Source organism: Nothobranchius furzeri, chromosome 6 (assembly GCF_043380555.1).
Source record: "Nothobranchius furzeri strain GRZ-AD chromosome 6, NfurGRZ-RIMD1, whole genome shotgun sequence".
In the NCBI taxonomy this organism is placed as follows: Eukaryota; Metazoa; Chordata; class Actinopteri; order Cyprinodontiformes; family Nothobranchiidae; genus Nothobranchius; species Nothobranchius furzeri.
Window position 1 is genome coordinate 80,375,789 of NC_091746.1, and position 12,430 is coordinate 80,388,218.

Sequence of the window (12,430 nt, forward strand, 5' to 3'; positions counted from 1 at the left end):
TGTAGGAGTCAACTGATATGCCTGATTATATTAAGACGTATATTTTATAGAAGTTCAAAATAAAGATACTGAAAGACACAGTTACAAACCCCAAAATGAAATTACTGCATATTTTTACATTTAAAAGATGATATCTTTGTTTAAACGTTTTATTTTAGAGAGTGCTGTCATTGAGTTGTCGCACAAATACATCGTCACTGGTCACGTTCATCCAGCAGTTCCCATCACAACGCAGAAGCTAGAAAATAATTATTTTCTTAAGCTAAGTCAGAGTTTCAAGTCAATTTTTAAAGATATGACCGCACAGCCTTCTTATTAAGCACCAGATGACACAGCCATTAAGGTAAAGCACTTAACATTACTCTGTGTGAAACGAAAGAGGAAGCTGTGGCATTTTATTTAATTACAGCGTCACTTCACGGGGACTTTTTTTTCTCATAAAATGTCTGTATTGTCATAGTAAATTGGTCCAATATCACGGATACATCCACTCTTCTGAAGATACAACGTGTCGATAAAAATGTTTTACTCTTTATTTTTGGGGGGGTGTCAGCGTTTTACAGAACCGTAATGAAGCTCTTAAAAGATGCCCAGCTGGGGGCTTCTACCTTCTTCGCTTCACCTCTCCCTCATGATGTTTGTGGGAGCAATGGCCTCCCTCTCACCCCAAATTCCATCAAAATCCTCGGACGTTTCCAGATCCTCAAGACCATCACTCACCCCAGACTCTGCCAATATGTAGACATTTCCAGAGGAAAACATGGTATGACTGTTATCTTGTTTGTTGCTGCTTTTGTTTGTCAATCACGTCCTTTTTATATAATACATCTTCTGTGTTGTAGTTTAACTCAAAACTAATTCTGATGAGTGAGTTTAAAAGAACCTGAAATAGAGACGAAGGATGATGATGATGATGATGATATACACACTTCTCTCTCAGGTTTAGTGAAGATTTCTTTTATTAACCCAGAACATTTTGGTTTCCTTTTGCCATTCTAGTCCTGCGTTAGTTCACAGGGAAGTTTCTGTCCTAAAACTGATCCAAATTCAGATTAGAATGAGTTATATCATCAAATATGTGTTAATACAGATTATTGACAAATCAATTTTTCTTAATTTTACTCCACAGAACGGCTGATTGTTGTTGCTGAGCATTATGCCAGTAACTTAGGTGATTTCAAACAAGGACAAACAGCAAGGTAATGCAATCATTTTAATTGTGCATTATTTTTCATCACTTTAACTATTATTAATCAAAATTAGGTCTGTTTCTGTTGTAATTCTTTACATGTGGGACAAAGTACATGCATGCAGTCTGTACCAACCTTGTCAGCTACTGGCTGTTTTTTGCATGTTGCAAAACACGCCATGAATAGTTTTGAGAGCATAAATAAGTTAATGAATGTATCTTTTATTTTGCATGACCACATCATTAATGACATGAAGGTCTGGTTTGGTTTCAGCCCAGAGAAGGTGCTCCAAATCGCCTATGAGGTTCTAGAAGGTCTGGAGTTTATGAACAAACAAGGTTTGGTGCACAGAGCTCTCAGCACGCAAAACGTGCTCCTGGACTGCAAGGTACACGCTCCCTCAGACTGCAGCATCTCAAACAACATTATTTTCCTCTGGATATAATATACAAATATAACATTAAATACAAGACAAAGGTATTTGAATCTTGTTTAAAATGTTTTCTGTAATAAAAATTATTTTGATAAGTTATATTTAAAACTAGGGCATCTTTAAGATGTTAATGATCTTCATCATTTTACATTTAGATTCAAATCTAGACATTTAAATATAATTACGTTTTTCTAAATTTGATGTAGTTGTTAGTATTTCATCTTTACGTTTAGAAAAAACATTTAGACCAAATTTTAAACCTTTTAGAACAACTTTTCTGTTCTGAATTAACACATATTGATATTATTATTATGAATGTGAGACAAAAGCGGCAAAATGAAGCTTTTAATTTCTAAAGTACTTTACATTCGCTACTACATATTTCTCTATGTGAAATAACGATGGAAACTTTGCACTTTCGATTTTTAGAAATTTAAAAGAAGGAAGGAACCTATCGGCTATTATTATTATTATTATTATTATTATTATTATTATTATTATTATTATTATTATATTGTTGTTGTTATAAGGAGCATCACTGTTTTACTGCGACTTTTACGGTCTGACATCCGTTGAGACATTCTGGAGAATTCTATAACTCTGACCCTTGGTCTCAGAAATATTTAGGTGTGTTTTGTTTAGTGAGAGGTGGCGGATCAATTTCATTTAGCCTTCGTTTCAAATGGAGAATTTGCAACTTTTTCCTATTTTTAAATCATTTTCTTGGCTAGTATGTGCTAAAATGACCCTTTCAGAGTTAACAAAAGGCCACCCAGCCCCTAATGCCCCTTGTGGCAGAGTGCTCCACTTGCAACTTCAGACTGGCGGGCTGCTCTGCTGGGAAAAACGGAGCTGACATACCTGGTGCTGCAGTCTGCTTCCAGCACGTTTCCTGCATATTTTAGATCATGAACACATTTGATTTGTTTAATTTAGTGATTAATCACTCCTGTAGACACTAAGAAAGGCTGGGGAGATGTCTCAGCTGTTAGATTAAGGTGTTAAAAAGACGAGCGCACAGCAAGGAGATAAGTTAGGCTTGCAGTTTCACAAAGGGACAGTAGGGGGTGCTAAAAGCAAGCCAACACTGTCTAGTTCTTTAAAACATGTGCTACTGGTGTCAAATAAAAAGAGCAAATATTCTTTTTTAACAGAATATTCTATTTCAGTGTTTCACACAATCTAATTTAAAGTGACAGTGTGTATTTTTCCTGGTGATAGGGAGCAGTAGATACATAAATCGATGCAGGCAAGCAGTATTTTTGTGTTGGAGTAAGACCTTACCAACGGATGCCCATTAGGGTCAAAAAGCCCTGGGGAGTGCGAACTTTAGCTAAATAACAAGCACAAGACTCCCTTTCATCACAAAAAATAAAGAAGTAAATGTGTAAAATAACAACATTTAAGAGTGATGAAAGTTTAGTAACCATTTGTTACTAATCAGTAAATGCATTTTGTCCTCATGGGCTCCCGTATAAGGAAACATGGCATCTAATATGGAGTCGCCCAGAGACTTAGACCCGCTCCCATGTGTTTTAGACCTCATTTTTATGGTTATATATTACGAAGCTGCTAATATTTTACAACAACTGGGCTTCATTTCATTCATTTTCAACAACATGCAGGACTCCCAAGAAAAAGAGGTTTTAAGTCTCAATGGGACTTTTTTTCCTGGGAAAATAAAGGTTAAATACCGTAAATCCTCTAATACAGGCCCGGGCCTGTATTTGACTCAAGCTCATCAAGCTCCAGGCCTTTATTGGAAGGAGGGCCAGTATTAGAGGCAGGCCTCTATTTCTATTTGAGCAAAATGAACTAATGGTTCGCTGGAGTTTTTGACAATTAAAAGTGCGCCCACATTTTCAAAGTTAAACACATTTCTTTTAACAACGGTAGTTTCTGCTTCAGCCCTCTCCCCCCTCCCCCTGCGCAGCCCTCTCCCCCCTCCCCCTGCGCAGCGGCCGCAAACTCACTGATGCGCCTGCAGCCTCTCAGAGTTCCTGCTGCTCTAAACATTAAAATAATTATTTCACTTTCTGTTCCTCACTTCTGATGACCTTCAATGGTGTCTGTTTGTTGCAACCACCAGGTACAAAAACTAACTTGTTTTTATTTGACTATTTTTCTGTCCTGTCTGTTTATTATCTTCCTGCGTCTCCTCTCAATCCTAAAGAAAAACTGCTACCTGGGTTCATATATATTCACCTCATGAGTTACCTTTGAACTGCAGTTCTAAAAGATCTACCGACCGCTAAAACAGCGGAGCGCTCGCTGTTTGGCGGCTGTATCAGTGATCGGTGCGTCGGAGGACAAGGTGATGCGCGCAGCGCCCCGCTCCACAGCATGCAGCGAAACACATCAGGCGCAAATAAAAGACAGAAAACATTAAAGGAAATGAACTGACATGAACGATCGCGTGTTAAATTAGTTTTTGAGGTGGCGACACCTGATTGTTACTGTGGCCGTGCTCAGGAGGCAGATCTACCGACCGCGAAAACAGCTGAGCGCTCCCTGCTGTGATCTGTGTGTCGGAGGACAAGGTGAAGCGCCCCGCTCCACAGCAGCGATACACATCAGGCGCAAATAAAAGACAGAAAACATTAAAGGAAATGAACCGACATGAACGATCGCGTGTCAGTACCTACGGTCCGGCACACCGCGTTGCTGATCACGGAGAATGTGATCATACGATAATTCAATAGGGAGCGTGGTTTCACAGACGCGGAAGTGATAGCGTCGGTGCTCTAGGAAACCCCCGAGCGTTCGAGCGTCAACGAAGTGACACGGAAATGCCGGGCTTTCCAGAAGTAAGTAAGATAACTTACTATGAGCTGATAGTTCGTTGGATTGATTGGTAGGTTGGAAACTCTGATCGTGAATCTGAAGAAACGATGACTGAGCTCTAAAGGTGACTTCCGTTAATAGCCGCGGTTTGTGACGTAGGTGCGACGTGGAGGGAATCCCCGCGAGGGGCATGCTGGGAGTCCCTACTTCGCGGATTTTCACCTATCGCGGCCAGGTCTGGAACGCATCTACCGCGATAAACGAGGGATTACTGTAGTTCATACACCCCCTACTGCTGCTCTCCAGAGTGTTCTGCAGCATAATCAGCACGTTCTCTTTGAACTTGATAGTGTAATGACCTGGCTGGGGTTGTAAGCCAGGTGCATTCTGGGTAATGTGTTATATGTGTTTCCTATCGTTCTGCTAGTTCCTATGTGCTGATTTGCGTGTTGTGTGAGTGTTATGTAAGCCACAGGGAAGGTGATGTGTGTTCTGTGGAGCGGGTTGAATTAGCATGGTTAACTGACACCGTGACTCTGTGTGGTAGGAGCGTGATAGAGGATCGTGTCTGTAGCGTTACAAAGTGTCGAAGAAAAAGCCTAAAAATGGTCTGCGTGAACTTCAACTGCCTCCTGCTGGTTGATTTGGGAACTATAACCCTGCCGCTGGGACGCTCGTACTTGCTTGTTACCACATTCCACCCGGCCACAATAAGAGACCGGCCATTATTTGCCTCCGCTGACTTCGACACTGGCCAGAATTGGAGACCCGGCCTTTAATTGAATACCGGCCTGTATTAGAGGATTTACGGTAAATAAAATTTAAAACATTTTGATGGATATTTCCAAAAATTAATGGTAAAAACGACATATTGTCACTTTAAATGTGTGTTTTAATTATTTAGAAACATTTACAACATTTTATTTGTTACCCATAAACAATTTAAAAAAAAAGTAAGTGCTTATTTAAATGTAAAATTGCCATTAAGGTGAGTTTTGTCTTTGAAGGGAAACGTGAACCTGGCAAAGTTCGGCCTCTATCACATGACGGATCACGGGGCAGATGTGGATTTTCCTATTGGGTAGAACCTTTTGTCATTATTTATCTTGGTTATCTGTGTGTTTAGCTTACATTTCTCTGGTTTTACTCCAACCAAACTCTAAAAAGTGCTATTTGCAGTCTGACGAGTGATATCTGTTTTTGCTCTGCCGTTTTGACCCCAGCTACCCATCTTACCTTGCTCCTGAGGTGATCGCCCAGGGCTCCTTCCACCCCAGTGACCCATCCCACGATGAAGCTCCTCTGCCCTCGGGACCCAAGAGCGACGTCTGGTCTCTTGGCATCTTACTCTTTGAACTGTGTGCTGTAAGAGCCCCTCATGAACGTTCTCATACATTTATTCAACATTTTGAAGCGGTTGGGATTTTCCTGAATTCGCATCGTGTGAAAACACATTTGACCTTAAGCTCTTATTTTTGTGAATCGATTGCAGCGAAGGAGACTGCTGCAGAATATAGAAATCAGTGAGAAACTGAAATTCATCTTAACCCTGGGTGAGTGACTCGAACAGAGTGGAGCCAAATGCTCGTGAGCGGAGTCGAGCTGAAGGTGTGACTTTTGTTTCCTCTTAGGTTGTATGGATGACATCGTCACAGTTCTTGCAGAGGAACATGGCTGTTTGGACATTATTAAGGTAAATTCGTTATCACTTAGACACCAATTCATTTTATATTTCATGTAAAATTTCAATTTAGACCAAAATCAAAGAAAATAAATTTTATGTCACTTTCAAACTATTTAGTTTTAGAATTAATTCTTTCACTGAACGTAATAAATATTTAATAACTTATTGAACAAGAAATGAGTGAAGGCTTATTTATCTCATGTTTTTTTAGGTTAATCAACTACTTTTAGGATTATAATCACAATTGTGATTTAATATTCCCAATAATCCTAATAGCTCCCTGTTCGTTTTTATTTAGGTAGATTCTTGCAAAAATGACTATAAATGGTATTACTAACTACCACTAATAAAGTAGTAATATAATTTATTACTTTTTTACTCAATAGTTAAACTTAGAATATGGAACATTTTAATTAAAAGCTATATTTAAAAAAATAATTCCTCCGTTCAGAGGTGTGCAGAATGTACCGTTTCTCCTTTTAAAGCTATATATAAAAAGGTAAATAATAAAATTTTATTCTGTCGGGCACGACGCTGTGTTTATGTTTACATCCACCAGCCACTAGAGGGCACTGTAGCGCTAAAAACTCCACTCAGCAAGGCAAGGTTGGGACTGTGTAAAATGGCGGTCTTGACAAGACAAGCAGCTGATTCTGAGTCCAGAAGATGTTCTAATGGTACATACTGTTGTAAAATAAACTTTTTAGTAGAAATTAGTCCTTATCCTGTACGATTTGTCTCTGAACATCGTGCTGGAATGTGCCAGCAGTCAGTTTTGTGCCCGAATGCGTTCATTGAACGATCGTTCGTGAATTTGTTCGTTTTTTTCGTGAACGTGAACTGAACTCATTCGTATTTGGCCTGACGAACGTAAAAGTGAGTGCGTTCGTTCTGGCGTGCATGAACGAGTTTATGAACACGTTCTTTCACCGTTCTAGCTCCAGATCTCCACAGAGCTTTTCCGGAGCTAAAGCCTAGCTAAAACATCCTGTTAGCCGTAGATAAAAAGTGGAACCCGCAAATGCGGCCAAACATAGGCAGTGGCGGTTGGTGCGGCGTCTACACTTCTACGTCTATGCTGTGTGCTGGAGTCAACGCACATTCAGAAAAATCATAAAGGGACTTAACTGAAAAATTATACATTTTTTAATGTTTTGCACTTTAAATATTGCACTTTGAGTTTGCAACCTCAGCCTGTATCCTAAGATTGTTTAATAATTTCTCATTAAAAAAACTGTTCAAATAATGTTTTCCTCATGTTATTGAGAATATACTGTAGGGTAAAAACTGCTGCTGGGTATGAGTGTGGACTATTGGAAAATTATTTCATAAGTTTTATATATATAAGAGAAAAAAAAAGAACTATGAACTAGTTTGTTTTTTAAACAAACTTTCCCAACACTGTCAGCAGTGAACCAACACCCCAACGGCACTTCAATTAGTCATGTTGTTGCAATACCACCTCTGAACACCAGAGTTCGCCAGAGTGTCCATGTTCCATATTCAACCTTTAATATTCAGCAACAGTACTTATCAGTAGATAGTCTCGCTGTAACACTTGGTCCCATTACACTTGTTCAGTTGTTATTTCCTATTTTCCACCAAAGGAAATGTCTTCATGATCTCTAAAGTTTTCTGAGTTCTGATTTATTTTTATCCTGATTTGTTTCCAGAATGAATGTTTTACTGAAAATAATTTACACACAGAGTTGTTTCACATTTAAGGTCTATTGAGTCAGAGCAATCTGCTTTAATTGATTTAATTATTTCTTTTTATTTAGTCACAAACATTTAAATCTGAATGTAAACATTTTGTAATTGTGCTGAAATTATCAAAAGCTTAAAAACTTTGCAGTATTATCTTTCTGCAGCAAGAAGGAAAATGCAATTATTATTATTGTTATTATGGGATATTTGCAGGAGCTGCCTGAGAATGTTCTGGAGTTATTAAAGAAATGTTTGACATTTCTTCCATCCAAAAGGTAAATCTGGACATTTCTGCATAAGATTTTATGGTTTTTAGTGTTTTTTATTGTTTTTAATGAACTCATGAAACAATTCAGCGGTATAGAAATCAAATAGAATTGTCTAAATTTTAAATGGAGAACGTTACAACGTTGTGTAATGCAACAAATACAAACTGCAGCTCAAAGGCACGTTTTAAGGCTTCCATCCTGACCGCTACGCGTTTGTCCTCCAGACCGACCCCTGCAGGGCTGCTGGGAGACCCGCTGTTCCACGGCATTTCCTGCCTCTATACGCCTTTCCAGAAGCCCGTCAGCTTGTTCTCCTCCTCTCTCCGCTGTGCAAACCTCCAGCTCCCAGATGACATCGCTGATCTTTGTAAAGGTCTCCTTCAGCTTCACTCAGACAAATGTGCAGAGACACGAAAAACTCTATTTTAGCTGGAAAAATGCGTTATTCTCATGACGTCGTTTTAATCAGTCAAACCTGCATTAATAGTAGGAACTAAATAATTCAGAATATTGATTAAAAATGCCTCATTGCCACACATTTGTTTCCAGCACTTTTTCAATAAAAATTTCATAAAATAGCTCAGATTTGTATAATTTTTGCAATAAAATAATAAATAATTCTGAAAAAAGCCTCAAAACAAAATAAAGTGATGTTTTAGATAATTGTTTTATTTTTAATGACAGCTATGAGATCTTTGTCGTATTTTTTTTATCTTGTTCCATGAGCTTTTATCTAGTAAAACATTTTATTTCAGTTCTGTTTAATAATAATTACCTAACCCATCATACTGTTTGTGCTGTAGCATGTTTTTATTCTCTCCCCTCTGTCTTCTTTATTAGATGAAAATGATGACTACTTGTCAGAGAGGGGCATAGACGAGGTCTACCATCTGTGGTGCCTTGCTGGTGGAGACTTGGAGAAGGAGCTTACCAACAAGGAAATCATACGGTCCAAACCTCCAGTCTGCACCTTGCCCAAGTAGATCTCACACCACCACCACCACACAGCACTCTGCGTTCATCGTGTTTTGGTAATGCTTTTGTATTTATGTGTTTTTAGTTTTGTCCTGGAGGACGGGGAGTCATTCGGCCAGGGCCGGGATCGAAGTTTCTTGCTTGATGACACCACAGTGACGCTGTCGCTGTGCCAACTCCGAAATGTAAAGCCGTTAAGCATAATTCTACTGATAGCTGCAAAACTGTAGTAAAATAGGCAATTTGTTATAGTTTACGACTGCAGCTAGAGGGTGTAGGAAGGTTTTAATTGGTAGCAAGTCTTAGTTGTATTATGGGCTGGATAATATTTGAATGATGTTGTTAAACTAAGAAAATTCTTCTGTAAAAATAGCAGCAGATGTTGCTCCAACATCTGTTTAACATTATTTCACATATTATCTGAGTCATGCGCAAGCATGCATAATCACAAATGCTTGCTTTTATAGTGTTAGCATTGTGTAATTGATGGATTTACAGTTAAAGAAGTGAGCCATATGATGCTATGTGTAGTTCTGTGTCGACAAATATCTGTTTATAAGTCAAAAAACGGATTTAATAGTTTACATAGTTAGTTTACAGCTAAAATAGGAAGGAAAAGTCCAGATGGCCATTTTAAAGTTTGGATCTGAAAGGGTTTAGTGTCTGTGGTTAACTCATTCACTGCCAATAACGACTAAAGTCGTCATTTTAAATCCAACCGTTCACTGCCAATGACGACCAAATCATCACCAGGAAACGGCTGGCAGCGAATGAGTTAACTGTAACTCAACCAGTGTTGCATCATTAAAGAGTAACTAGACTCCAAAATAATTATTTTTTGCTAATTAACTGTATAATTGGGTCTTTACGAATGCAATCTGTCTGTTTCTGTGCATTTTTTGACATATTTGTGTAACCTTAAAAATGTCTTAGTGCTGCCCCCTGTGGCAGAACAGCAGCTACTGCATTTTAAACTTGTGATTGACTGGGGCTGGTACAATTTCACGTCATCGGTACAGTCTCCTCCCACTCCCCCTCCCTCCCAGGATGGAAACTCCCCACACTTGGCCATGCTACTCTGTGCCTTCTGGCAACGCCCACTTTCATAGCATTTTTCAAATCTTGACTAGGGGTGGAGTTACATTTTCTGATGGTGTGCAGTCCCTCTTTAAAGTCCAGGTATATTATTAAAGGTGCAAGTCACTGAAAAAAAACATTTTGAATGATTATTTCTGATTATAATGGGTCACTGTGAGTTTTTCACGCTGTGTGAACACGAAAATAGTCTCCTACACCCATCTCCTGCATTAGCTTCTGATAGACAATAGACGGTGAAAATCTAGGATTCTAGGACAGATCTACGTCACACTGTCACTTAACATTTGTGGACTCGCCCTTCTTGACTTGCGACGGGGAATGCTGTTGTTGTTTTAGCATCCAGGAAACCGCAGACAACAGCTTGACTGCAAAAGCTAACCGTTAGCATTAGCAACTCCACCACCACACAAAGAAACTCCTTCAGGCTTATTTGTGGAGATAAAACATCCACGTTGAAAGAAAGTGGTAGAGTTGTGTTGCTGTTATCCAATTGGAGGTGAGATGTCCAAATATCAGAAAACAAGACTCCAAATCCTTCCATCTGAAGCCACTCTGCGGCAGCAGACTTGTCTGTGTTGATCCAAGCAATTCTGGGCTTTTTTTGCCCTGAGTACGGGTTACAAGGCATTCACTCCTACTAGAGATGTATTGAATAAACAAGTTTCCCACACTTTTAAGGTAACAGCTAAAAAACAACATTTTTAATCGCATTGATCCAGATCAATATTGTATTGGAACAGATTAAATTAGATCAGATCAGGATAATCAATTCCAACTTTTTAGAATCGGAATCGAATCGATTCTTGAAATTTGAATCAATACCCAGTTCTAGCTATGTGTGAAGTTTTTTTGTGACACGTGTTCATCTAGTAGAAATGTAGACTTAAGTTAGGTAGAGTATAGAGTGCAGATGCACAATACATTGCAGTATGTGTCATCATTGTGATAATGGCATTCACAATACACATATTGCAAAGAACAGAAAAAAACGCAAGGAATGGTCAGCTCAAAGGTTTGATACACATAATGCATTTTGTCAATCATACAGAAGCATGACGTTTTTGACAAATCAAATAGAGCCCTTCACCCATTTGGCCAATCGAGGAGGTTGATGCCCGCCCCCTGGGCGGTAAGCAGTTAGCTTCGTTCTGCTTTCCCCAGGATCCACTGATTGCCTTTTCTTGTTTATTTTCATTTTCCCTTTCCTCACATCTTTTAATCACAGTTTTTGTTTTTCCCATCTTTATGATATTTGAAGTCATTATTATTTCTTTGTTTAGATGTTTTTTGTTCTTGAGTTAAGTATTTATTTATTGCAAGTCATATCGTCATTTCAGTATTAATCACTGCTCTCGTGCTTCGCAGGTTTTCCTAATATTGCACAGCCCTAATGTAGAGAGCGTGCATGTATATATTACATATATTGTTACATTCTGTATATATTATATGAAATAGCACGTGTGTAGTGACTATCAAGTCCCACTTTTAGTCACCCTCGGGTGCGGGTGGAGGCAATGACTCGCTTCAACAATATTGTCCAGGCAGAAAGCGGGTTTGGGTTTATTGTCCCATTTATTGAATGTGATGACGATCACAAGCTGGGTCCACAATGGCTATTTCTTGTCCAGGTTTATGTAAATGATGAAAATTATAACGGCAAATTAGATGTGGCATATGAAACCAAACGAAGTGGTAAAAACAGTGTGACCTTCCGTCACCCAGAAAACGCCAATGCACTGCCACCTCAACACCTTTATAGGCTCCGCAGTGCCACCAGTGGTCAAAGGAAATACAAACCATAGTGCAATAAACTGAAATGTACATAAAACATTATCAAAATAAACTTAGACCATAAGATAATCTAAACCATAACAATATTGGCTCCTACAACGTGTATTAATGAAATACAAGTCCAGTGTCTCATTCCCTGGTGAAGTTATGTGCTTGACAACTTTCTTTATATAACAATTTTTTAAAACAAAAACAAGTGTTTCCTTCCTGTCACCATTACTGCTTTTACTGTAACACAAATCACATTTAGCACATATTTATGTTCATGCACACGCACGCACGCACACACACACACACACACACACACACACACACACACACATATTTATATATATAGCTTGAATATTTTACGGTGTTAAAACAGAAAACTAAAAACATGTTTTTTCCAGAGACTGAAGGATGTAGCTGGAGAAGCTTACTTCCCCCTCCTGGAAGACCAGTAAGCCTTCTCCATCCTCAACCTGCTTGTGTCATGTCTTCCTCCCTGTCACTATTTTTC

General features: G+C 38.8%; 1 protein-coding gene across 2 annotated transcripts in view; it reads left to right on the top strand.

The window, feature by feature from the left end:
• Window positions 1-192: 192 nt before the first annotated feature.
• tbck (TBC1 domain containing kinase) overlaps window positions 193-12,430 on the top strand; it is a 59,819-nt gene continuing 47,581 nt past the window's right edge. The window contains exons 1-13 of one of the 2 annotated variants that reach the window (XM_015943704.3): window positions 193-343; window positions 554-763; window positions 1,130-1,199; window positions 1,464-1,578; window positions 5,415-5,488; window positions 5,631-5,772; window positions 5,900-5,960; window positions 6,039-6,100; window positions 8,012-8,073; window positions 8,292-8,440; window positions 8,908-9,046; window positions 9,128-9,227; window positions 12,321-12,370. In XM_015943704.3, coding sequence (XP_015799190.1) covers window positions 571-763; window positions 1,130-1,199; window positions 1,464-1,578; window positions 5,415-5,488; window positions 5,631-5,772; window positions 5,900-5,960; window positions 6,039-6,100; window positions 8,012-8,073; window positions 8,292-8,440; window positions 8,908-9,046; window positions 9,128-9,227; window positions 12,321-12,370 — 1,217 coding nt within the window. In that variant the 5' untranslated portion in view covers window positions 193-343; window positions 554-570. The remainder of the gene's footprint in view (window positions 344-553; window positions 764-1,129; window positions 1,200-1,463; window positions 1,579-5,414; window positions 5,489-5,630; window positions 5,773-5,899; window positions 5,961-6,038; window positions 6,101-8,011; window positions 8,074-8,291; window positions 8,441-8,907; window positions 9,047-9,127; window positions 9,228-12,320; window positions 12,371-12,430) is intronic. The other variant, XM_054744815.2, reaches the window with a different exon arrangement.